The sequence below is a fragment of the Blennius ocellaris genome, assembly GCF_963422515.1.
Source record: "Blennius ocellaris genome assembly, chromosome: 6".
NCBI lineage: Eukaryota > Metazoa > Chordata > Actinopteri > Blenniiformes > Blenniidae > Blennius > Blennius ocellaris.
In genome coordinates, this window is record NC_137655.1 from 27,398,456 (window position 1) to 27,425,660 (window position 27,205).

The following is a 27,205-nucleotide window of genomic DNA, read 5'->3' on the forward strand; positions in this document are numbered from 1 at the left end:
ATGAGCTGGCTGAGCAGGTTGAACCCCCGGGTTCCCGGGAGTCGGTCGGGCCGGAGCGCCGCCCCCTCCAGCCCCTGCACCGCCGACCCCGAGACCTGCCTCATGGTGTTTGAGAACCACTGGAGACAGGTGAGCTCCCAGCACCACGCCTCACTCTCCACTTTGATCAGCAAGTGTCTTATTCATTCTCATTATGAAAAAAATGGATATTCAGAACTAATACTGCATTAGACTAATGTGCACGGAGAACAATGGCTTCCTCCCCTTTTCACAAGGCTAATTGAGGTAAAGAAAAAAAGGTTTTGAAGATGGAATCTTCTTTTTTCTGGAATAAAAATGACAAAAGCTCGTAAAAACAGCAGGTGATAAATATTTTTTTTATCTCTAAGTGTTTTTGGATTCAAGTACAAGCAGAAGTGCGTCCTCATGCCGCGGTCAGTGTTTTAATTGGGGTGAAAATGCTCATAAATGTATTTCTGAGTTTGGAATTTGTGGTTTTTGCAGCTCATGATAATAGATTTCACCCATTCATAACAAAAATAATCATAGTAATAGGTTGTGGCCCAGCCGCTTATAAAACAAAAGAAAAACTTTTTCAATATTTACTTCACAACTGTTTTAGTTGTGAAGTAAATATTGACTTTTCATCCACGGTGGACAGCAGAGCGCCAAGTTGAAATGTCACGTCTCCGTCTGCGTTTCAGTGAATGATTATCTGTCCTGACCTCGACCTGTCGGCGTTCACACATTCAGTTGACGGTGCCACAGTCGGTCAGTGTATTTTAATGGCTAACATCCAACCACTGACTGACTTTTATAAGTTACTGAGCCTCGTCTCTTCCTGAGGCAATATGAGATATGAGGGATTCCAGTTGTTCTACGTCTTGTACGAACATACCCTACAGGTCTTGACTATGTTGAATGTGCTGCAGATAAGATTGCAATGAATCTAGAAAAGGTCACGCCCACACATGAATGCACAGCTCACATTTATTTATACAGTTTTAAAAGGGTCGTGTCATATTTGTTTTAAATACAGGCTTCGGCCTGTTCCTCACGCAGATGTTCTGCCTTGCTTGTTTCAATCCAGTTCTTGTACTCGTGCTCCAGTTCCACCTACTACTCCCAGAGCACGCCGTCTTTACTGCCAGTTCAGATGCAGCATTTTAAAAGCTTTAAACCAACAGTGTCATTTACATTTCAGTTCAGGGGCCACATGAAGCTCAGTTTAGTCTTGAGGGGGCCATACGGTAAAACAGTGCCATAATAACTTTTACAGTTGAACTTTACAGATTGTCTTTGTTGTGGCGTGTACATGATGAAAGTACAGTAAAATCTGTGATGTAAGGACAACCTATAGTCCAAGGGCAAGTGTCCCCTGAAGACAGGGGTCCTCTCTTCAGAGGGACGGGTCACGAGGACAAACTGTAGGACCAGTTGATATTGAACGAACCAAATATGTGATAGTTATTTAAAAGCACATAACTGCACCAATACAAATATTTATATAATACAAATACACACATGTACACAAGATAATTATTAAATAAGATTTAATGTACTTCCGGGACCACATGCAGTCCAGTTTCATCCTGAGTGACCAGACTGGTCAAGTATTTCTGTAATAACCTTTAAATTTACACTTCAAAGTTGTTCTTTGTTGTGTCACAGTGTATGGAATGAAATGGTCTTTTATTTATTTATTTATTTATTGGGTTTTTTTTCCAAAAAAACCCCCAGTTAGAACTGAAAATGATTACAATCTCAACATAAAGTCAATTTTAATGAAACATTCTGGTACAAAATACAATGAAATGTCAAAATAAAACGAGTATAAATCCTCTATAACCTCCTTGCTTGGTGGGACCAGATTGGAGGCTCTTGGTGGGTTTTGGCCCACTTTCATATGCCAGAGTATGTGATGTCAAAATCGTCCTCCACCCTTTGCGATAGGCTCCGCCCCTCTGAGGTTGAACGTGCAATCTGTGTGCCGACTGCTCCTGTTCCAGATCTACTGGGTTCTAGTGAGGAGAACCTCCATCTCCCGTCTGAACAATCACAATTTAAAAACAAATAAAGATCCAGAGGCTCAGAACTCCTGAAGTGAAACATAAACTACTGGAGGAACGGTGGAGAACGCTGGGCAGCGGAAGTGGAGATCGTTTGTTGATCACTACGTTACGTTATGGGCGTTATGTTTTGTTATGTTATGGGTCGTTGTGTTATTGTTATGTTTCGTTATGGATTGTTACATTATGGAACGTTATGGATCTTTATGTTATGAAATGTTATGGACTTATATTATGTTATGGAACATTATGGACCATTGTGTTTTGTTATGTTATGTTATGGGCCGTTATGATATGTTATGAAACATTATGGATTGTTAAATTATGTTATGGAAAGTTATGGATCGTTATGGAACGTTGTTACGCTATGGATTGTTACATTATGTTATGGAACGTTGCATTAAGCTATGGATCGTTATGGAACGTTGTGTTACGCTATGGATCTTTAAGGAAGTGAAACAGGAGCACAGTATGGAGTTAATTGCATATCACCCGCGGCCCGGCACAGTCTGCAGACAATGAGGAGAGCATGAGGGGCTGACGGAGAGGAGCTTCACAGCACAACGATTATTCACATCTCAGAACTAATCTGCTGACACCACAACGTCTGAATATTCCAATAATCTGGTACAGCCCAAGTATTTTGGACGCTTCAATGTCACTCAGCTTGAAATGTTCCAGGAAAACCTGCCTGTTGTCTGCGTTTGGCACGTTGTCACTCATCGTAGTGTGTTAACAGTTATATGTGTAATCTGTGTCTGTGTTCAGTGACGTGTCGCCCAGTACAGGGTGTCACTCTGACCCGGTCCGCTCCTCACTGGTTCTACTGGGTATATCATTTTGCAAAATCAAAAAATGTACCACCTATAATGACTAAAATCTCAACATGACTAAAAAAAAACAAAAACCTTCTGGTACAAAATACAGAGAAATGTACCAAAACCCGTCTCCTCTAGCTGTTGCATTATGGGTGTTTTTACAAAGTCACCCTGACGGCACGGCTGTGAGGCTAATGCCAGTTTGCCATGATCTCAGCTCCGCTCAGGTGCTGTGTACACTACTCTGAGAAAATGTGTTTAAATGTTTGTTTTTTCTTGTTTCTTGACATTTCAACAATATACTTGACGGTTTGGTAGGCTGGGTTGTAGCCCGTCTTATGTTTGACTTCCCTACTTTAAAGGACTTGTTAACAACAACATCCAGCGCTTGTGGCTGGCCTCTCCTTCCCCAGTACGGTCACAAGAGGCACCATTGTACACTTGAATGGCTCAAGTGATGTACACAGTTATGCAGAACTCGGCAGCTGAATATTTAATATATGGCACCCCTGCTTTCTCTAACTTGTTTGTAGGAACAACATGGTGTATGTTGTGAAACCTCTGCTTAATCAGTGATTCACACCACTGTGTCGTCCTTCATCACCCACAATGAGGCTGCAAAGTTTTATCAGCAGCAGCAGCAGCGACTTCAGCTGTGCAGTAGTCATGCTGATCGGTAGATTTCCCGATAAATGTTGCTAAATGTTTACATCAGTTTATTCACAGTGCTCCTCAATGCTTTTCAACAGGAACTGCTGGTCATAATAGATTTTGAGTTCTCGCTGTGCGTGCGCGTGTTTACTCCAGTTTCTTTACAAAAACATGCACCGGAGGTTAAGTGGAGACTAAATTGTCCAGAGTTTTGAATGCGAGCATCTCTTTGTATTTGCCAGAACGTAATTGGATCCAGCTAATCGTGACCTCTGTTGTGTGAAACGCAATAGAAGATCCATCAATGGTGACTTTATGCTGTGGGTTTTGGCAATTCTTTCAGCTTCTATTATGTCACGTCTGTTTTGACATTTGGTTTCTGTATCAGCTTTTGTTTTCTGTCATTTTCATTAAGTTTTTTTCACCAATTCAGAAAGTTTCATAAAATGTACTTACCGTCTATATGTTGCAGGGAAATAACGTGGCCAAATGAGTCATTCCAGTAGCAAAATTAGTGGCCATTTTGGGAAATGGCGACCAATCAGGCAGGTTTGGTGTTTAATATAATTAAAACAATTATTATTTTTTTTTCTCATCCACTGAACTAATTTTTCCGTGTTTGTTTTCAAGTCATGTCAAAAACAAATATTGCACGCAGTGCATTGTGGCTGTATATGCAGGTGCCCTGAAACCATACAAATCCAGACGCGGTCTGAGAGTGTTGATGAGGAATAGTTGTAAAACGTACGCTTCCCTTTCCCCAAAGTGAAGGAAGGGTTTTGGAATTGCACGTAACCGTCCTTCTCACTTCCTCCCCTCAGGTGTCTTGGGTGCTGGAGCAGCACGAGACGTCCTCCTCCAGTGACGACTTGACAGCAGTGAGAAACCACACCGACCAGATGTTGTGTCTGCTGGCGGAGGAGCGGCCGGCCGAGAGCTCGGACGGCGGCGGCGCCACCATCAGGTCCATGGGCCCCATCCTGGAGCTGGTGGTCACCGAGAACATCCTGGAGCGCCTGGTCCAGTGGCACCTCCACCGCGGCCTGGACCCCGACAGCCAGGGGGCGCTGCTCAAGCTGTTCGAGATGCTCATCGGTCAGTCCCAGCAGCCTCTGCTGCAGCACACGGCCGTCCTCCACCCGCTGCTGAGGCTGCTGGGAGCTTGTGGTGACCCAGAACTGGGTTGTCCTCCGGCCCTGGAGAACAGTCTGGTGCTGCTGCTCAATCAGGTATGAAGAAACTTAGTCTAACGCGTATGGCACACACTGTCTATATTTGTATTTGACTCCTGAGCTCTGTTTACATAATGTTTCTAAGAAAGATGCATCGTTTTTGCGTTTTCATTTCAGAAAAGGTTAGACTTTGTATTTAGCATTTTGAAAAGGATGTGCGTTTCCATAGAAATGGCAGAAATGCTGAAAACGATATGGTTTTCATGTAGGGCCGCTAGTGAGTGGGTGCAGGTTTTTGTTTTTGTAATGAAACCACACAAACATGCGTGCAGAGAACAATACACTATAAATAATAACGGGAGAAAACATTCATATTGGCAGACGACCAAGTTGGATTGTTATTATAGAAGTGACTCTCAGTCATGATGATACCAAGTCCCAGGGGAATATTTACTGGGAGTCATGACACTCTGGAGGAAACGTTATTGTCCATGTACATGTGCATAAGAACAGTCGCAGCCTTTCCTCAGGCTACATGGAGACGGAGGTCTTACAAAGGTTTCTCAACGCTTCGTACCAATTCAATCTCAATTCAAGAATTCAAGAAAAAACTATGTTGTTACTTGTCATTTATGTCTTTTCATTCATGTGTTATGAGAATAGAGTCATGGCTATTTTATTATTGGCGCAATGCAACTCTAAATGAAATAAAATGCCAGTAGTAATGGTTTCATTTAACTGTGATTCTAAAACCTCGTTTTGGGTGCGTTTCCTCCAGAAAGTAGGTTAAAAAGTAGGCGGGGCTCAGAGCTGCACAGGTATGTGACGTTCCAACAGTAAACTCAGCCGGGTGGCAGATCTGGACCTATTGAATCCTCTGTTGTTGTTGTTTACATCCTCCGCTTTGCACTAGTTGCTTAGTTAACTTTTTCTTTGTAGCCACAGAGCTGCAGCTGCAGCTCCCGTGTTGCTTCCTAGAGAGTGAACGCCGGCCGGCTCCGGTGACGTCGCCCTGCACCAGAGTGCACTCCGGCGGCACAGAGCCGAGCCAGTCGGCTCTGTGCCGCAACGTCACCGGCAACGTGACGGCAATCGGTTATAGCAGTGGTTTTCAACCACTGTGCCGCGGCACACTGTTGTTCCGCGAGATCTAGTCAGGTGTGCCGTGGGAAATTATCCAATTTCACATTTTTTTCTAAAAATCATTTGCTCTCACAGCCGTTGTCCGCTGTGAGAGCAGTGTGTTGCAGAGTAATCATGTATAAATACTCTTCACCACTAGAGGGCAGCACAGAACTTTGCCGGTGAAATGGAACTTAACAGAGTCAGTGTGGTTCATCTCCACCTCCTGCTGCCATCTTGTATCAAAGTACTGTGTCAGTGACAGTGATGGAGAAGTTTTAGAAAAGGAAGAATGTGAACCAGGATCTCAGCTCTTCATCCATCAGGTCCAGGTTTCACACTGAGGGAGTCACTATTAAAAAAAAGTCCTTGCTTTCTGGATTTATTTGATTCCTGTTGATAAAACTTTGATGAGAATGACTTTATATTGTTCATAGAGGCTACAGAGTTTACCATTTTAACATTTTCAAGATTTTTCCAAACAAAATGGTGTGCCTTGGCTCAAAAAGGTTAAAAACACTGGGTTACAGCCGGAGCCTCTGGTCCAGAGTCCCCTGTCCCGCCTCGTCTGCTCTTTAGGGACCAACATGAAAGGGTTAAGGTTAAAACAACCAGAGCAAAGCTGAATATGTTAATAACAGAAGAGTCATACACCCGACATATTAAAATGTTGAGGGCGTGTCATAAATCACTGACCAATCAGCAGACGGCTCCTCAAAGCCAGACCGCTCTGTCCCCCGACGGAGGGGCGACGGGAAACCTTCAGCCTTTGGAGCTTTTTACAGAAAATACCAAATTCTAGTGAAATGGGAACGTGGCTTAATCGTTGATCAAAAAAGAACAAACTGAAGTGACACTTCAGGAGAACGGTATTCTAAGAAATACTTCATTGTGCATGGAGCCAGTTATATGATCTAACCAAGCACCGATGTTGCATGTTTATTTGTTTTGTTTAGTTTGTTCTTGTTCTTCAGGTAATCTCTTGTAATCCTGACCAGGTCTGTGTTTCCATGGCCCGCCAGCCGGTGGTCCTGGAGATGTTGTTCCGGGCCGCTCCGGTCCAGCAGGGCTCCACCAACCTGCTGATCTTCTCTCTCCTGGTGCCGTTCATCCACCGGGACGGAGCCATCGGACAGCAGGCCCGAGACGCCCTGCTGCTGGTCATGTCGGCCTCGGCCAGCCACGAAGCCGTGGCACAGTACATCTCTGAAAACTCCTACTTCTGCCCGGTAAGTGGAGGCGCTCGTGAAGATCCTCAGTGACGGTGTAGAACGTTGAGGGTCCTGACCATGTTTCCCTGAAGCCCCACCAGACTGCTTTCAGGCCTCATTTCAAGACGCCAAGTCCACATTCAGTCCACATTCTCCTGGGACTTGGTAGTTTTAGAGTGGAGAGTCGTCATAAAAACAATCCAGGTTCATATGGTTTCATTGTGAAAACAAATGGCGCCCATCCTGCCTCTACATGCCAACGACATTGTTTTCTACCGTTTCCTAGTAAACTAACATCGGTATGAAGACTTTGCAGTGTAAACTTGAAACTTTTCTGAAACGAAAACACACAAATGATGTGATTTCATGTTGTTGTGTAAACAAGCTGAATAAGGCTTCAGAATCCTGTACAATGTCTGATCCATTACAATGAAACTAAAGTCCCACTTTAACCGTCATATAAAAGCAGGAACATTACAATGAAGGCAATGAGAGTGAGTTTCTTATTCTGTGTTTGTCTGGCGAGTGTCACGACATCAGAAAGAACCGCTCCAGGCCCCATTAAAACTCTAGAAACCTCGTCTGGGTCCCGGACAGTTAGGGTTGGAAGTGTGGCTGCAGATAATTCTTTGAATGATTTTAAGGACTTTTCTCCTGCGACACAGTATTCATTATAAACCAAAGCAGCTTTTTTTTATTCAAAACTTTTAACATTTCTTTGTGTGACTTGTGAGCCTAAACCAAAGTTAAAACAAAAGCATTTGAGAAGTCTGAATAGTGGAGCTTGCTCACTCGTCATTCATTATTTTGTTGAGTTTTATTTTCTTATCAATTCATGACTTCCACAGCGGCAGAGATCCAGCCGTTTGGTCATACGAGGTCAACATCCTCAAGGTCTTTTTCAGTTCCATACTAAAATGTGTGTCTTATCTGGGATTTGTGCATCATTTTGAACTTGAATTTCTTCTCTGGATCAAGTTTTTATGGTGGGGAAATTTGCATAAACATGCAAAATCTTGGTCTCTTGATTTCAGGTCAGTGTTATGCGAGTATGACCTCGTCTGTGATGTGAGAGCTGGGGACAGCTTCCAATGCAATTCATCTTCCATTTCATTCCTGCTCTTAAGAAAAGAGTGTGTGCGTGTTATCTCATTGCACCAGTGATGGTGTGTGAAAATGGAAGAGGAAGGAGATGACTATGCACTCTGACAGGCCGCTCGCCCTTCTCCACACTCGATCGGCTCGCTCTCTCAGCGTCCCCACCACTTACATGAAAAACCTACCGCTCGGTCCAACGTCACAGGTTTTTTATAAAACATGGTGGCGATGGCACCGACTGCATTTTAAAGGATTCTTCTCCTTTTCTGCAACACTTGGTGTCAAATAATTGTGCACTCGGTATATGTGTTGTTGATTCGTATGTCAAACCTTAAGCGATAAATGGATTTCACTGGTGTAGCACCTTTCAACTATTCGAACAGTCCCAAGGTGCTTTACATCTTCAATCACATTCACCCTTTCGTTAAATAATGGAGATGTTTGAGATTTGACACGTGGAGATGGAAACTGCAACCTTCTGATTGGAGGGCAGCTTCTCTACCAGCCAGTTCGCCGCCGCCCCTGATTCTGTATGATATCATTTCCAGCAGAGGAGCAGTGTGTCTCAACCAGACACCAGGGGTTATTCAGGAAGGGTTCAGCAGCTCAGTGAAGCCCGCCGTGGTCGGATCGGATCGGTTGTGGCCGCAGCAACCCTGGTGTGAATCCAGGTCATGGCATTGGGCCGAGATGTTCCCTTTTTTACAAGAATTTCTCCCTATTATTAATAATGCATGTCTATTAATATGATGCATTGGGCACATCTTAAAAATGAAGCCACAGTTTACAGGAAAAAGTGCACATTACCTCATCGAATCACTAGAGATACACTATGTAAGATTAAAACAAGACCGCTTATGCCGGATTAGAGCACGTGTGAGTGACTTGCTATGTTCGCATGAGGTTTTATTTTTCACTCCGATGGAGTTCTTTACAATTCAGTTCAGGTGCACCACATATATCATCCAATTCAGTCAGTGTTTCAGTTCCAGAATGCTCTGGAACGTTTGTGACGTGCAGACAGAATCCAACACCTATCGTCCAGTACTGAAGATGTTTTGTTTTTTTACTTAGACCAGTGGCGTCAAACATAAAGCCCTTGGTCTAAAACCAATCCACTCCGGCCAAATCACCCAGCAAAAATGTCAAAGTATCAATTTTTCTAAATCCATTTCTTGCGAGAAGCAGACACAGAATAACAGTGAAAACTATCCAAGGAGCATTGGCCTCAAAGCCCTGCTGCCAGGGTGAGGTGGTCAAAACATGCATGAGTCAACAGCTTTTTGGGACATTTCAATGTATTTTGCACCAGAATGTTTCACTTTAAATCGGCTTTATGTTGAGATTTTTTGTCATTTTTACAATAAATAGGAAAGAGATAAATTACCGTACTATAAAAATAAATCTTAGATAAATAATAACAGGTACATAGAACAATTGCAATGACTGCTTTAATCAAAGTCCGATATTTAAAGTTAAGGATTATGTCTGGCTGTCGTTGCAGCATCATTTTGCATTTTGCAGCCACAAGATGTAATTAAAAAGTGAAGTTCAGCTGATTAGTTTCCTGTGATGAATTCACTATCGAAAGACTGATTAGTGAAACGTGTGTGTGCGTAAGATCACTGCACTCATTCTTCAGATGTCTGATCCACATTATGTGCTTCACTCTACAGTTGTCTGTCACTGTCCACCCCCCCCACACACACACACACACACGCATTTCTAAAGAGCCATCTCAGCTATTTTCTGCTCATCTTCCTTCCAGCAGATTCAGTCTGACCTACTTGCAGCTAAAAAGGTCCAGTGGAGGTGGAACCGAGGACCAAGCGCTGCTTCCTCTCAGCTGGAGTCTTGCTGTTTTCTTTCAGTGCATTTTCACACACTGTAATCAGAGTTGCTGCACATGTTTGGATGGAGCCGTGGCTTTGGATGTAGTCACAGCAATAAGCAGTGTCATCATTAAAAAACATTTTTTTTTTAGGTTTTTCTACACAGTTTATATTTCAACCCACCAGGCAACAAAAACGTGCCGTTTCATGGATGTCCTCAGCTGCAGTGAAAAGACTGTTATGTAAATGCTTTTAGTCTCAACCACCATGGCTGAAGATTCTGGCGAGTCTCATCTTATTCATCCACTTTATCAAGGTTGCTGTAGGCTGTGCTGTCAAATTGTAAGGCGGCATTAATGTTTGTAATTTAGAGGTGAAACCGTCACGTCTGGAGGTTCTGGGGAGTCTATTAGCTTATTCTAACACATTATCAAGGCTGCTGGAAGTTGAGGTAGAATGATCATGTTGTGAATGTGAGTGTATTTTTTTGTTGTTGTTTTTTAATTACAGCTACAAGAAGTAATGTTTCCATCTGGAAAGATTTCAATAATCCTAAAAATCTAAACAATTTAAAGACTTACCGGTAATTAAAATGTATTTTATGACATTGGCACACTGTGTTAGTGTTGGAAGAACTTTCCACAGTTCCTTGTAATTTCACTTTGTACCACAAGATGGTGCAGTGACCAGCTATTATAGTACAACGTTGCTGAAGGTTGTCCAACAAGTCCAACTTGGGGGGGGCCGTTCTTGAAAAGCGTTTTCAGTGCTTCCAACCACCACTGTAGTGAAAACAGACACGCAAACTGCAAAGAAGGTTCTGTGTTTTCACCTCTGCACCTCTTCCTGTCGTCAGGTGTTGGCGACGGGCCTCAGCGCTCTGTACTCGTCGCTGCCCAGGAAGATTGAAGTCCGGGGGGACGACTGGCACGCCCTGCGGCGGGAGGACTGGATGGGCGTGTCGTCGCTCGTGCTCTTCATGAACTCTCTGGAGTTCTGCAACGCCGTGGTGCAGGTCGCCCACCCTCTGGTCCGCTCGCAGCTCCTGGACTACCTCCACAACGGCTTCCTGGTGCCCGTCATGGGCCCCGCCCTGCATAAGGTAGCAACATGGATGCTGCGCGTCATCAGTTTAACCCAGGGGTCGGCAAGTTGCGGCTCCGCATGCCTCTTTCGTCCCTCTGCTGCGGCTCCTTGAGCCTCCGTCCCACTGCAGTTCATCATTTAGCTCGGTAAAGTGAAGCGCCCCCAGACCAGCTGTGTCGCGCGGTGCCACGACAGAGAGTGCGTTAAAATGGTTGTGAACGATGCGGGCATGTAACGTCATTACGCAACAATAGTGGCACAGAGAACGTGGAATTGTAGCCGGAGCCTCAGGTCTGCGGTCGTCTGAAGCTGTGAGCTTCCTGTGTCTGTGGCGCAGCTGAAAACTTTCTCAATCCAGACTGCAGCGTCTTTGCGCACATGTCAGGTATGAAAATCAGGCCGTGTTGCGCGTCTCCGTACAGAGTGATTGTACTTTGAAGTCCAATCCTTCAAATGAATTCTGCTCAAAAAGCACGTAGCCTCGCCTGTATGAGCCACGCAGCTCCTTAATGTTAACGAGCACCTCACGCATCACTCAAAGCCCTCATCTGTGAAGCGGTGTTTAAACTTTATGGCTTATTTGGTTTAAGAAATACATTTCTGAAAACTGTGTTTCTCAAGACCGTATCTGAGCCAGTGCACGGTGGCTGTTGAGTTTGCACTCTGGGCAACAGCCTGTTTATGTGTTTGTGCCCAGTATATTTAATATCTTGTGCTTTTGTGTCAAATATACTTAATTATCCACCCAAATGTGTTAAATATACTTTGACATCCAATCTTTGAACACAACACACTGGGAGGCCCCAGTGTGTTGTGTTCAGAGGGAAATGCGTCCAAATGGCTCTTTGAGTGTTGAAGGTTCAACCCAATAATATTCGGCTGTAATTCTTTCTCATCTCTCTTTGAAACTGTGTGTTTGTACAAAAACCCAGCAGTGTGTGAAATAATTGACAAGGACAGAAAGACAAGGTTCATGTACTTTTATCTAAATATACTCTGCGAGGTAGAAAGACAACAGAGTTATTTCGCAGTAAACTGCTGTGAATCAGCCACCAGAGATGTTGTGGCTCCACTGAGGAAATGAACCGAGAAACATACAAACAGAAAGTGTCAGCGTCAAGCAGAATGAAAATGTGACGTCTTGTCAAACTGCTCCTCTTCACCAGGCCTGAACACTGGTGACTGCACTCTGAACTTCTTACAATCATTTTAGTTATTAACACATTTTTAATGTGTTTTTATTTTTCATTCCTTTGTAAAGCCTCTGAGCTGCCGTTTGTGTGACTGGTGCAAACAAACTGACTCACCGTGTCTTAGACTTCTACCAATATTAGACACTTTATTCACATCTAAATGTTGATTTGGGCTCGATATAAAGGTCGTACTGTCTGTTTTTAATGAAATGCTTTTGATAGTTTACAGAAAAACACAATTGTGATACCGTATTTTTCAAGCTATTGAAGTTTTGTTTTAGCTGGTCATGCACTCATGAAGAAGCGTTTGTATTTAAATATCGATACCGTCTGTGACCAATAGATGGCACTGTAGAAGGACTAAACGCTGCTGCATCACCACTGATAAAACCCTCATACTCATAATTGAAATATCTACAGAAGGAAAGTGAAATAGCAGCAGGAACAATTGAGTGAAACTTGTGAGAAACTGGCAAAAAGCAGAGAAACCGTTCCACAGAAAGATAATCATGTGCGAGGAGCTCCATGACCTGAGCTCCATGACCTGAGCTCCAGGACCTGAGCTCCAGGACCTGAGCTCCATGACCTGAGCTCCAGGACCTGAGCTCCAGGACCTGAGCTCCAGGACCTGAGCTCCAGGACCAAAGTAACAATTGTTTAATTGTTTTTAATTGAATCGTATCTTAATACATTTAAAACATTTTCTAAAAATATAAGAAATGATTAAGTAAGCTGTGCTAAACAAGCTGTACTGTAAACAGTTTTTTTTTTAACTGCAGTTTGCCAACAGACACTGTTGGTAAACTGCCCTCCCCCCCCCCCAGTGCTGGAGACAATTGTTCTTTATGGTACAAATATAATGAAACAACTGAAGGGGAATACTGGGGAAGAGGTCACATCTGAGTTTTTGGAGACCTCAATGTGTTTTCATCCGAACAGGGGAAACCATGCGACCTTGCTGAAATAAGCATGAGGCACAACGTGGCAGCGTCACACCAGCAACCCTCAGCCTGTCTGTCTGCCCACACATAGAAACATTTTAGGGTCATCATTGATTGATGGACTGAGGAAGGGCAGTGGATCGAGCCACAGAAGCTGGATCGTCTATTCAACTCCTTCAAATTGTGTTATAGAAAGCTTGAGCGGCGCAGCAGCGTGTCGTTGCTGCTCTCAATCAGTGGCTGTTGTGAACCTCTGCACCACTGCGAAGCCCCTCAGAGGACGTTAATCCAGGGGGATTAAACATAAAGCCCGTGGGCCAAAACCGGCCTGCAAGAGGCGACGATCCGGCCAAATCAACAAGTCCATTGTAAAAGCTTCCAAGAAAACACTGGATTATTTTATAAAACAATTTTTTAGAGTAGCAATGTAACTGTTTGCTTTTGTGAAAATATCAACATTTCCTTCACGTGCCCAACAACAAAAAACTTTAATGTTTGAATATAAAAATCATTATGGCTGTTTCAAGATGAAATTGGGCGACATGTGGCCCCTGAACTAAATCGTGTTAAATGGTCTTGTTTTGTAATGTAGCACTAACAAAGAGTTTCATAGTAGACTCCTGACATAAACTGTGTCACATAGTGACATCAAACCCTGTCATCTTGGCCTGAGTAGCTTTCATTAAGCAGAATAGCCTGTTGCTGTGTGTGGATCTAAATGTGATATTGTTCTGTAACTGAAGCAGGATGAAGTGGGACTCCACCTTCTCCTACGCATGAGTCACATTATGAATCAAAAACATTTTTTTTTCCCCCCCCGATTTGAACAACAACTCTTATGCTTTCTTTTTTGTCTTAAATGTGACGTGTTTTTTGTTTGTTTGTTTGTTTTTTTAACCCGTGTGTGTGTGTGTGTAGTCGTCGGTGGACGAAATGATCGCCAGCACCGCCTACCTGGACCTTTTCCTGCGCAGTGTGACGGAGACGTCGCTCCTGAAAACCTTCCTGCGCTTCATCCTGCTGCACCACCACGACAATGACACCATCCTGGACACGCTGCTCACCCGCATCAGCAGCAATTCCAGGGTTTGTACACATGTACACTGCATTAAATATATGTGTGTGTGTTATGAAGCCATTGGGGCTGTGTCGGTGGTGTGTGGGCTGACAACAAAGATGGACTCAAAGCCGGAGAAATAAATATCAATATATGGGGCTTTTTTTTTTTTTTTTTTTTAAAGCACATCAAATGTCCTGATTTGAGTCTTGATTGCGCTCTTAGGCTACATCCACACGAGTGTAAACAACCTTTATTTCTCAAAAAGAATTCCGTCCACACGTCACTATGATCACGGCTCAACACGAGGCTCCAGGGCATGTAGTACACATCCCAGGCCTTTAGGGGTGCTGTGACTCACCAAACACACCAAAAACACAGAAGAAGACAGAGCAAATAGAACTTTAGAAGTAGATTCCTGTTCATAACCATGTATATAACTCTAGTTCTATAGGTCTATAGCCCTGCTCCTCCTGCCCTGATTGTTGTGGTTATTTGATGACATCACGGACTGCGGTGGGGGGAGGGGGGGGGGGGGGGGTTACCTCATCTTTTTTCCACAGATGATGGTCTTTGGCAAAGAAACCAGAAACACCTGGTTTCGGTGAACCAGCAAGCTCGTGTGGACGGGCCCTTCATTCTCGAAGTAGAAATGAGCCACATTGATATCTTTCTGGATAATGTCAAACTCTTCTTATGAATGCACTTTATTATGAACGATGAAAAGTAAAAATGGAGATACATGACAAACTCATGTTGGCTTTGCTGTTCAAAAAATATCACGGGAATTTCTTTTCCGTTTGTATTAAAGGAGAGTAGTGGGACGACTCACTGCACCATCTTGTGGAACAACGTGGCATTACCTCGCTGGTTTGCTCTCGTAATGCTGTCTGCATCAATCTGATTCCAACTGAGTTTTGTTTCTTACAAAAATATTGTCTGTGAAGTTTGTCATGGGTCTTTGGAGAAGCTTCAGTCGTCAGACTGAACATTCTTTACCATCTGAATCCCTGCCAGAAATCGTCAGACGTTCATTTTTTTGACCTCTGGAACACAACCACAAATCTTTAAGGGGATAACTAGGGTCAGTTTAGAGAGACTGGCCAGATGGAATTAGATTTAGAAACAGAATGAGTCCCTCTGTCTGTTACTGCTTTCTAAACAGTTTCCGTGTCTGTGTGTTGCAGCTCTGCATGGTTTCTTTGAGCCTCTTTAGGACTCTTCTGTCGCTGAACTGTGAAGACATCATGCTGCAGCTTGTTCTCAGGTCTGTATTTACATCTGAGCTTCTTTCCTCGTCACATCGTTTTATTACTTTCTTTTAGTGAACTGGACTAAGAAACGTATTCTTAAGGTCAATCAAGTAAAGGACAGAACAACAATCCTGATATCAAGGCAAAGACACTTTTATGACGTTTTGCCAGAATATCCATCAAAACCAGCCTGTTTAGTCTTGCAGTACCAGTTTTGGACCAGAAGGTGGTGTATTGAGTGACTCAAAGGAGCAGCAGGAAGAACAAATAACACAACAGTGGCTGAATTGTTTGCCAAAGTTGAAAAGTTGCTTGTTTCTGTATTGTACCAGTACATGGCACAACCAGTGTGTTTTATCTTGAAGGTTTGTGAGAAAGCGGCCTTCTGCGCCAGCGTTGGGAACAGAGTGGTGGTGTGATCAGTTTGAGGGGCGAGCAAGAGTAGAACGAGACAGCGGAATCAAAACGACGGCTGAAACACGCAAAATCAATAAAAGTTTTTCACCGTTGATTCTGACGAGGAGGGGAATATTTCCCTTTTTGTTAAACCCGCCGCTTTCCTATCTCTACTTGTTAGATCATTTCTTTGGCCAAGTTGGAATGAAGCGAAGATTCAAAACTTAACAGCTGACAGATCAACTTTTTTTTTTTCTTTTCAATGTTTTGTTTTTCTTCATTCTTATATGATCAAAGTTCATTTTTAATTTTCATAAAAAAAAAAAAAAAAGTAATATGGCGGCCAAAAAATTAGACGAGTAAATTTGCTTCCATCCATGGATATTATTCTCCTCAAGAGCAGTTCTGCATTTCTAGTTGTGAGTTTATCTCTAATGCAAACGCTTCCTCACATTTATTAATTTTTTTACCATATCCTTGTGAATTGGTTTTAGTTGGACAAAATGGACAATGATGCCATTAAAGATGTATGTGTATTGATCTTACTAAAACACAGTCTTTTAAGGTTCCCAAAAAGCTCCACCACCTTCTGGATTAATGGCAAATAATTGAGCCGTTTGTGTTTTTGCTCTCAGGTATTTGCTGCCCTGCACTCACGTCATGCTGAGTCAGCGTCGCGCTATCAGAGAGACCGATCTGTACGGAAAGTCAGCCGACAAGTTCCTGTCGCTGATCCCGGAGTGCTGCCGGGTGAACGCAGCCACGTCGACTGAGCGGGAAGAGGACGGGGTCTTCTGGGGGAAAGGTGAGCTTAAACACTGCCGGAAATAACGTGAGACTGAAACACGTACTTTAATGAGCGCTCCGATCCAGCCCGCCAATCCACCGAGCAAGCTAACAATGACAAAGTAAATGTACATTTTACTTTGACACGACACGGAGCCGAGCTGAGAGTGTGATGCTGCCTCTCTACCGAGTTTGTAAATCAACACCCATAATGCAACAGCTCTAGGAGCTGTATCTTGGGCATGTCACTGTATTGTGCAGCAGGTTTCATTACAATTGGTTTTTATGTTGAGCTTGTAGTTCGTTTTGTTTTGGTCAGAACATAGATGTTTCCATCACGTCGACTCTGCACCAAGAAGATCTTAGTTGAAGTTTAAATTTAAAGGTGTGTATGGCACTAGTTTACTGCTCCGGGCCGCTCAAGATGGAATTTCTCTGTACGTGGTCCCTGAACTAAAATCTGTTTGACAACCCTGATTTAAAGGCCCGGTGCAGGTATTACAAGCCAAAGAAATCCGATTACAGTAATGAGTAAAATTAAGTGCAATCAAAAACATACATATTTCTACACAATACTGGGCTTTTGTTTTTTTTTTAATGCAGAAAGAAGATGATGGTATATATAGAATTTACCTTATTTGTTATAAAAACTATAAAAGAGCTATTCTGCCAGTGTAATTTATACTTTTCATAGAAAACATCATAAATATTCTACATTAGATGTTTTGACTGTGACATGTTTGTTAAAGCTTCATGAGAAACACCCTCATGTCATTGGGTTTATCACTTCCCCCCCTTGATTTCTGCAGCAGAGCCTGAAGTTAAAGGTTGTTGTGGCTCCTTCAGTCGTCCTCAGCAGGCTGAGCAGTTCTGTTTAGGGAATAACTCCACTCATGTATTGTTTAGGGTCAACATGCTTTCATGTTTTTATGGCATCATCAGTTCTGACAGCACGTGGCAGGAAAAGGTGTGTCTGTGTGTGTGTGTGTGTGTGTGTGTGTGTGTGAATCCTCAAACTCAGAACAATGAAAAACAGTATTTTTCAGTTTCCAACATGAAACTAGACCGAGTCCAGTGATTGAGAACCTCCTGTCCTCCCGTCCAGCTTTAAGAATGACTGCACACACCCCTGATCTAATAATGAAGCCAAGCTCTGGCAGAGACGCCCACTTTCACCAAGCTACACAATCAAAGGCAATGAGCAACTTCTCCCGTCTGCTCCAGGTCGTTCATCCTTTGATATGTACAAAATAAATGTGACCGATCTCAGAGCAGACGAAGCCTCTGGCCCCTTTCTGTCCTCTCAGGTGTTCCTGAAGCCGGTCCTGGAACACAGGTTCACTTTCAGTGTTTGAACGGATTTTGAGACGCCGTTTATACGACATTTAAAGTTAAAACCCGTCAGTTTTATGTTTTCTTTCAGAAAGTATCTCTAGTTTACACTGCAATGTTTTGAAAAAGCTGTCCGTTTACACAGAAACAGTAGAACTGCTGAAAATGATTTTTTGTAATGAAACCACATAAAAATGCAGCAGAGAATGATTCACTAACTTAACAACAAGAGAACACAGACTTTCTGATGGACACACCACCAAGTTGCATTATTATAGTGACTGTCAAAATAAAACCACCAAGTTGGATTATTATAGTGACTGTCAAAATAAAACCACCAAGTTGGATTATTATAGTGACTGTCAAAATAAAACCACCAAGTTGGATTATTATAGTGACTGTCAAAATAAAACCACCAAGTTCAATTGTTATTATGGTGACTGTCAAAATAAAACCACCAAGTTGGATTATTATAGTGACTGCCAAAATAAAACCACCAAGTTGAATTGTTATTATGGTGACTGTCAAAATAAAACCACCAAGTTGGATTATTATAGTGACTGTCAAAATAAAACCACCAAGTTGGATTATTATAGTGACTGTCAAAATAAAACCACCAAGTTGGATTATTATAGTGACTATCAAAATAAAACCACCAAGTTGGATTGTTATTATGGTGACTGTCAAAATAAAAGTACCCAGTACCAGGAGAATATGGGCTGGGGGCCATGAGGAAACAGTTTTCATCCCTCTACTGAGCATGTGCAGAAGAACTAGTTGGTACATCAGGTGAACATGCACAGTAGCAGCATTTCAGAATAGTTGTGTGTTTCCATGGAGACGGAGTTGGAGCCTTTTCAGAAAGTCCCACCTTGGGAACTGTTTTCAAAAAGTTGCCTTTCCGTGGCTCCGAGCCCCGGTGTTGTGTGAACAGACGTCCAACGCACGATGAAAGTTTTCCGTCTTGCGGATGTTGTGTTTTAAACGTAGCCTAGGTTTCACACGATGCAGGTTTCTTGTTGTTCCTGCTTCATGTCGGCACCTTGTCCTCCTGCAGCCATCGCCAGTCCGAGTGTGGAGTCTCCGCCTCCGCCCAGACCCAGCACGCCGTCCCGCCTGTCCTTCTTCATCCGCCAGCAGAGCAGTGGCGGCGGCGGCGGCGGTCCCTCCGCCCCCAGCAGCATGGAGCCGCTGCAGTCGGGTCCCTCCAGCTCCCACCCCGGGTCCCCCGACAGCCCCGTGCACCAGCCGCACACCAACACCGACTGTCTGGACTGGGACTCGGGCTACCTGGAATATCTCAAGGACGCCCGGCGGGGCATCGAGCACTGCTCGTACGCCTGCCGTGATTGGTCGGCCCCCTACGACGGGGAGAACCCGTCTCCCAGCACGGCCCCTCCACCCCCGCCTCCCGCAACCTCCAATCCTTCCATCGCGATGTTCCCGGAGCACTTTTCCCTGCAGCAAGGAGGGAGTACAAACACTCCCCCCGGCCAGCAGAGGGCGGCCATCGTGGCGGCGGCGCGGTCGGAGTGGAGCAGCTCGGAGCGGGACAGCGGGGAGTGGGACGTCACCATCGGCAAAAACAACTGCATCAGCCTCACGCCGCGCTCCAAGAAGCGCAGCCTGCAGAGGGAGGAGCTCCTTCCCAAACCCGTGCCTCCGCTCGTCCCTTCCTCGTCTTCATCCACGCCGTTGTCTTCGGCCCTCTCCGTCTCTTCCCCGGCGCCTCGCGTGCCCTCCTCGGCCATCACCATAAGCTACCAGGCCATGTTTAACGGCACGCCGGCGCCGGCGGACGGGTGCTCGGACAGCCGCGACCGAGGGCTGGAGGTAAAGAAAGTCAAGAGGGACTTGGGGGAGCCGCGGCAGTATTTGGACGAAAATGCGAATCAAAACGGGTCGATGGTGACCTGCCCCGCTCAAGGCTGCGCCGCTCTCTCGCAGTCCATCTTCGGCCACGGCGACATGAGGGACGGGGAATCTTTTCACCCCAGCCAGATTCCCGCTCAGACCTCCGCCGCTCCGCCGGCGCTTGAAGCCAAGCTGCCGACCGGCGACGCCTCGAAGCCCCGCCACTCGTCCTCAGACGTCCCCGACTCCACCCAGACGGTGGAGAGTCTCATCGAGGAGCTGCTGGAGCAGGCCCCGGGGGGGCCGCCGCTCCCGGGGGACGCCAACGGCCAGGGCATCAGCATCGAGGCCTTCACGCAGGAGCTGAGGGAGCTGGAGGACCGGGTGAAGGAGCGCTGCAGGGCGGCCTGCCCGCAGGACGACGGCGCCAGAGAGTCTCTGTCCGCCGAGCGGCAGGACGAGGAGCAGCAGCCGTCCTCGGCCCCGGAGGCCAAGCCGGCGGGGGACGGAGCCGCGCCGGGCCTCTGCAGTCCTGCCAGGCCTCTGAACCAGCCGCTGTCCCAGCCCTACACCGGTGAGACGCCGCTCACTGGCTCAACATGTTGTTTGTGTGTCACAATATGGATCAGATCAGATCAGATCAGATCAGATCAGATCAGATCAGCTCAGATCAGATCAGATCAGATAAGCCTTTATTGATCACAATGGAGAAATGTACTTGCTACATTCTGCTCTTAAGGACTCAGTAGTAGGAAAGACAAGAAATGTGCAAACAGTTAGGTACGAATAGAGGAATCTTATATACAATGACTATCAAGAACTCTAAGGACCAAAACATTTACAGTAAAGAGTAATAATAAGTAAATAAAATAAAATAGGCCTAAAAATAAGATAAAAATCACAGACTATAATAAAGTATAGTAAGTTCTAAGGGGAGCAAAATATACAATAAGATGAAATACAAGGAAAATAAACTATGATGGGGGGGGCAAAGTGTAGAATAAAGTACAATAAACACACTGTAGTAAAGAATCTAGGCAGTGTTGGCAGTGCAGGTTCAGTCCTAACAAGTGGTCAATTAGTGACGGAGGTAAAGTGGCAAGATAAAAGTCATTGGTTCTATTTCAGGATGCACAATAACTTTTTTTTCCTCACAGATAAATATTTGATAGTAGGGTGTTCACACCCAGTAAAGAAAGGCAAAGATGCAGTGAGCAAAGAAGAATCACTCTGCCTGTGACTTCTAAAAACGAATGTGAGACATTCAGAGTGTTGTAATCACAGCAAATGACTGAAAAAGTCATTCATTGTTTACAATTCATTAACTCCAAACTTAAAAAAAACAACAAAAAACCCAGAAAACTTTTACCAACAATTCAGTTTTTTTTTTTTTTTTTAAACACCCAGTCGTCTATTAGAGAGACTGATTGTTAATTGAGAGGAGAGACTGAGGAGGGAGAGAGAGCGGCAGTACGAGGGGGAGGGGGAGGGAGGGAGGGAGAGAGAGAGAAGGAGGGAGGGAGGGAGAGAGAAGGAGGGAGGGAGGGAGAGGGAGGGAGGGAGGGGGAGAGAGGGAGGGGGAGAGAGGGAGAGGGAGAGAGAGAGGGAGAGGGAGAGGGAGAGAGAGAGAGAGAGGGAGAGGGAGAGGGAGAGAGAGAGAGAGAGAGAGAGAGAGAGAGAGAGAGAGAGAGTTTCCAGAAGACGTGTGTGTCGGAGGTTTGTAGCGCCGCTCCAGATGTTGCTGCTCGTCCAGCACCACAAACAGCCATAGTTCTATTAATTGTCCCGTCACTCAGGTTTCCTCTCTCAAATGGCTGCGTTTTATCAACACACACAAGACCACACACCATTTCCCCCAATATCAGTACTGATAGTTAAGCTGCAGCCCTTCTTTTCTTTGTGATGGTTTACATTTGTGTAGCTTGAAGATCTAATTATAAGGCGATCTTATATTGAATATTTGTTCATCCTTTTGGTTTTAATAAATAGTAATCCTTGAAGAAATGTTGCCTTGATTGCAAAGTAAAGCCCATGAAGGGTCTTTTTTGTTCAAAGAAGTATGTGACTATGTATTATTGCCTTGTGTGGAAATGGAAGGTAAACCACCGTCATGTTGAGATCAGTGGAAAATCATTTCATCCTTTGATGTTCCTCACTTTCCAATGTCTGATTTTCCTGGTGGCTTTTACTGTCGTCAGCAGACTGAACGTCATGTTACATTCTGGTTTTATCACGCTTGTTCTTCATACTTATACTGTGCTGGTCTTGGAGCTGCACAGAATATCGCAAATTCATCATTATGTATTATGTACTTGTGCAAAATGAATATGGCAGGCTTAAAGAACTGATGCATTACGTTGTAACAGCTCTGTCAAAATGTACAATTATAATAACAATGTTCTATTGGTTGATGTTTTAAAAAGCATTGACGGTAATAATTGTTTTCTACCTTTTGGCCAAAGGGACAAAAATAAGAAAGTACACTGTTCTAAAATCAAATTTTAAACTTGGAAAGATATCAACATCCTCTGCAAAAGTATTTGCATTTCTCTCAAATCATATCGTCATTTCAAGACTCAACATTCTTGCAAAAACCCCTTTTTTATTCAATGTACCAAGTTACACTTCCAGCAGCGACTAGTCAAACAGTACATTATCAGAAAATTCTTCATTTGTTTTTTAATAACAATAATTGGCACTTTCAAACAGGAAATGCAGTTCAAAGTGCTTCACAATTTAAAAACGAAGAAAACGTGTCAAAATGTAATATCAGTTCAATATTATAATGAAAGCTTTAAAAGTAGACAACGCAGCAAATGATACATTTTATATATATATAAAATGTAGAACATAATTGTAAATCAAGCTTAAAATGAATTTGATTAGGAGACACATTAAATGTTAAAATAGTTTTAAAGTGTGAAGCAAAAGCTTGACGCTTTATTTCTGTCTGATCTCATTTCAAATTCTTCCTTGCACAGTCCTGAATGGCCTCGTTAATGAGACGGACTCACAGCAAGATGTGCTCCGTGGTTTATTTAATGGCCACCTGTTCGTCCTCGCCCACATCCAAACCCTCTGTTTGTAGCGGAAGTTGTGCGTCTGTTCCTGACTGGCCGTCTCTGTTCCGTGCAGGTCCGTTCATGGTCGTCCTGTTCGCCAAGCTGGAGAACATGCTCCAAAACTCTCTGTACGTCAACATCCTGCTCACCGGCATCGTGGCCCAGCTGGCCTGCTATCCTCAGCCCCTCCTACGCTCCTTCCTGCTCAACACCAACATGGTCTTCCAGCCCAGCGTCAAGTCACTGATCCAGGTACGCCGCTTCCCCGGGAGCCCCGAGGCGGCGGGGACGTCTGCGCTCGGCTCGTTGGGAAACCTTCTCCTTCATGTTGTTCCGGCTTTCGGCTTCCTGATGATGTGTTGTTGCAGTTACTATAGCAACAACACATCAGCAGTAGTGTTGCGGGTCCCAAAGCTTGTGACCACAATAACAATGAGATTTGTTTGAGTTCGATGTCTGGAAAACACATGTAAAGGTTTTAGTGGATTGAAGACGCGAACCGTTCATTTCCTTCCCAAAAGTTCTTCTCTTTTATTCAACAAAACCATGAAATCCTTAAACATCCAACTCAACTGTTGTTCAGAACATGTATACCTGTGTTTCAGTATCTCTGCTTTACATTCAAAGTATTTAGTCCACATAAAGTGCAATAGTATGGTCTAAATCTCATTTTAGCATAAAACAGGAAACACTGATTAACTCAGTGGTTCTCAGTTATTTTCTGTCACGCCCCCCCGAGAGGACAGAATTTTTTTCAGAGCCCCCCCCCCCCCCGAATTGTACTACCATTGAAAACCTGATAATATTTATTTGTTTATCTGTATAAACCACTGTATGAGTTGCTGCACCAGCATTCTGCATACAATCGCCTGATTATCAAAATAAATTAATAAAATGAGCTGGAGGCCCTTTTTTTATCGTTCAAGCATGAATAAAGACACTAATACTGAAAGTCGCGCCCACCTCACGCCCCCCCTGACACCCCACCATGCCCCCCCAGGGGGGCTCGCCCCACCATTTGAGAAGCACTGGATTAACTCAACATATTCATTAAATACAAACTACAAAAACCTAATATTAATCCCTGCACTCTTTACACTAAAGATGACTCATGAACTATCAAATATATGACCAAAAATACACATTTATCAACATTCAGGATTTCAGAGTGTCAGATACTGCTGATTTAGTATAAATTCATGTCAATATGTGCAGAGACTACACAAATCTACACAGAAAACTCAGAGCGCGGGATCTCTGCCACGTTGTAATGTGAAGCAGCACTCCGCTCGTTAACTCCCCACTTAACACAGAAACACACCCTCAAAACACGGAGCTTTTTCTACCATGGTGTTCTGTACATTTCAAAGGGTACTGACCTGGAAAACACATGTAAAGGTTTTAGTGGATTGAAGACGCGAACCGTTCATTTCCTTCCCAAAAGTTGTTCTGAGGAGGAAACCCACACCCAGGAGACCCTGAGCAACACAATCTGAGAACATTGGTTCCGCTCTCCCTCTTCCTACTAACTGATCATTTTAGTTATCATGACTGTGGAGATAATACAAAATAAAGTATTTGTCAATATACTGTGTTCATTTTTACATAAATGGGTTTACACATTTTGAGTGTATCACAGTAGGGTGGAACTAAACGTGTCTCACGACGGTCTAACCAGCTCACCTTCCCTATTAGTGGTGAACAATCCAACGCTTGGTGAATTCTGCTTCACAATGAGAGGAAGAGCGACATCGAAGGATCAAAAAGCAACGTCGCTATAAACAAGCCACTTCTCCCTGTGGTACCTTTTCTGACGCCTCCTGCTTAAAACCCAAAAAGTCAGAAGGATGGTGAGGCGCCGCTTTCACGGTCTGTCTTCATACTGAAAACCAAGATCAAGCCAGCTTTTGCCCTTCTGCTCCACGGGAGGTGTCTGTCCTCCCTGAGCTGGCCTTAGGACGCCTGCGTTACCGTTGGACAGGTGTCCCGCCCCAGTCAAACTCCCCACCTGCCACTGTCCCCGGGGCGGGTCACGCTTGACACCAGAATCCAGAGCCCGCTCTGGGCTCGCCTCCCCGCCTCACCGGCTAAGTGAAAAAACGGGCAAAAAAAATGTTGGCCGCTTTTTCACCTTCCCGGTGAAAAAACGTGGTGAGACAGGTTAGTTTGACCCTACTGATGATGTGTTGTTGCAACAGTAATCCCACTTGTTCTCCTCCACAGCGTCGTACCCAGTGTTTCAGTGTCTGCGTAGTTCCTCGCCACCTTCTTTCCACCACGGTCTCAAGTGAAGGCCGAAACGTTTTGTTGCATTGTGGTTGTGTTTGCACGACAACGGTGCTCGGTCACTGAAAACACACGTTTTTTCAGCTTTACTGCAGTTTCTGTGTAAATGTTTCCAAGTTGTTGTTTTTTTTTTTAAATGATGTGTTTTCCCTTGAAGAATATCAACCAACCTCCCCCCCCCGTCTCTCTCCAGGTTTTAGGTTCTGTTAAAAACCGCATCGAAGCGTTCGCCGCCTCTCATGAGGACTTCCCCGCCATGCTGAAGAAAGCCCAGCAGTACCTGGTGGCCCGAGGCAAACTGGACTGGAGCGACTCGCCGGCAGCGGTTCCCACGCTGCGGCGCTCCGACTCGCTGGGTGAGCCTGGGAAGGAGAGAATCTGTGCTGCTGTGGGTCTGATCAGTGGACGTGGGACAATGACGGCACAGTTTGAGGAGGAACTCATGAGACAACCAGGAAATAATATTAGAAATATAGACGAGTCAAACTTCCCCCTAAAGATAGAATAGAATTACAAAATGAGATACTTCAGTTAGTTGGAAACACAAGGTCACTGCAGACTTATTGTAAGAAAACTCCTCCGATGATCCTTTCCTTGGATCCAAATGTCTGTAAAGAATATAATAATATCTTTGAATTTCCTCATGGGGTGATGAATAAAGTACCTTGTTAATCAGGGGTGTCAAGCACAGTTCAGTTCAGACCATTTTCATCTTGAGTGTTTCCAGACTGGTAAAATAACACCGTAATAACCTTTAGATTAAAGGTCTTTGTTTCTTGTGGTGCAGAGTAGCTGTGATGAAAATATCTGTCTTATAAAACTAAACAATTACTACTGAAATAACCCCAATCTCAACATAAAACCTATTTTAATGAAACCTTCTGGTGTAAAATCCAGTGAAATGTCCCAGAAACTTACCTTGCTGCTGTTGCATTCTGGGTGTTTTCACCAACTCCCCCTGAGAACACGCATTAGCCTCAAACAACAAGGCTTTTAGGCTAATGCTTGTTTTCTATGTTTCACCGCAGCATCACTGAGGTCTCGGGCCTCGTTTCAAGTGAAAATGCATTTTTGTTTCAGAAAGATGTAGTTGACATGCCAGGCCAGGAGGTTGCATGCATGTGTATGTTGTTTTATTACAAAAACAACCAGCTGGGCCAAGATAAATACGTCAAATCTAATGTGTTTGACTGTGGAGCATTCTCGGCTCTTCTGTTGTCACTGGGGACTTTTTACAAAGTTCCTCTTTGGGTTCAAATAGTTGCATTTTCAGTGGCTGTCACTCAAAATGCATCAAAAGTTTTGTGTTTTCACTTGAAAAAGGCCCTCAGTGTTGTTGTTGTTGTTGTTACTCTGAAGAAATGTGTTCAAGAGACGTTGTTTCACATCTCAGTTGTAGATGTTGTTGAAAAGGTGTTGTTGGTTTGACGGTCTATTTTTACCTTCTTGTTCCTGCAGTGAAGAGTCGTAAGTCGTCTTTCGGAGACCTCATCCTCCGTCACACCAACAGCCCGACTCGGGCTCGGCACGCCGCTCAGCTGGCCTTCGCACACGTCCGGGACGGCGGCCAATCACTGCACAGCGCTCTGTTCCGCGGCGGCGGCGCCGGCGGAGGCGCGGCGGGCCTGGAGAAGCAGGCGGAGGCGCTGCGGGTGAAGAACGCCGTCTACTGCGCCGTCGTCTTCTGCGAGTTCCTCAAGGAGCTGGCCGCCCTGGCTCAGGAGCACGCCGTGTCGCTGCCCTTCCCTCAGAGCCGCGGCGCCGAGGAGTGAACGGTAAAACCTTTAGCCTCCGTCTGGTTCCGCTCGCGCTTTTCTATCGTCACTGAAGTGGGTCGTCTGCAGCCACGCAGAGCAAAGACAACAAGGGGGTTCAACTGACTTTTTTTCTACCAAAATCATTATAGGAAACCTATAGGACTTGAAGATTTGTTTTTTCCTCAACTGTAAAGTTCTGATATTGTGCATATCATGTATTATATTTACA

At 44.4% G+C, this 27,205-nt stretch overlaps 1 protein-coding gene across 1 annotated transcript; it reads left to right on the forward strand.

The window, feature by feature from the left end:
• Positions 1-26,991, forward strand: fhip1b (FHF complex subunit HOOK interacting protein 1B; the record flags this gene model as incomplete). The annotated part of the gene is made up of 11 exons (XM_080498501.1): positions 1-129; positions 4,360-4,767; positions 6,831-7,061; positions 10,830-11,075; positions 14,112-14,279; positions 15,438-15,517; positions 16,535-16,704; positions 19,075-20,445; positions 23,007-23,185; positions 25,413-25,575; positions 26,678-26,991. 11 exons carry the CDS (start codon positions 1-3, stop codon positions 26,989-26,991), a joined length of 3,459 nt encoding a protein of 1,152 aa, XP_080354627.1.
• Between the last annotated feature and the right edge of the window lie 214 nt (positions 26,992-27,205).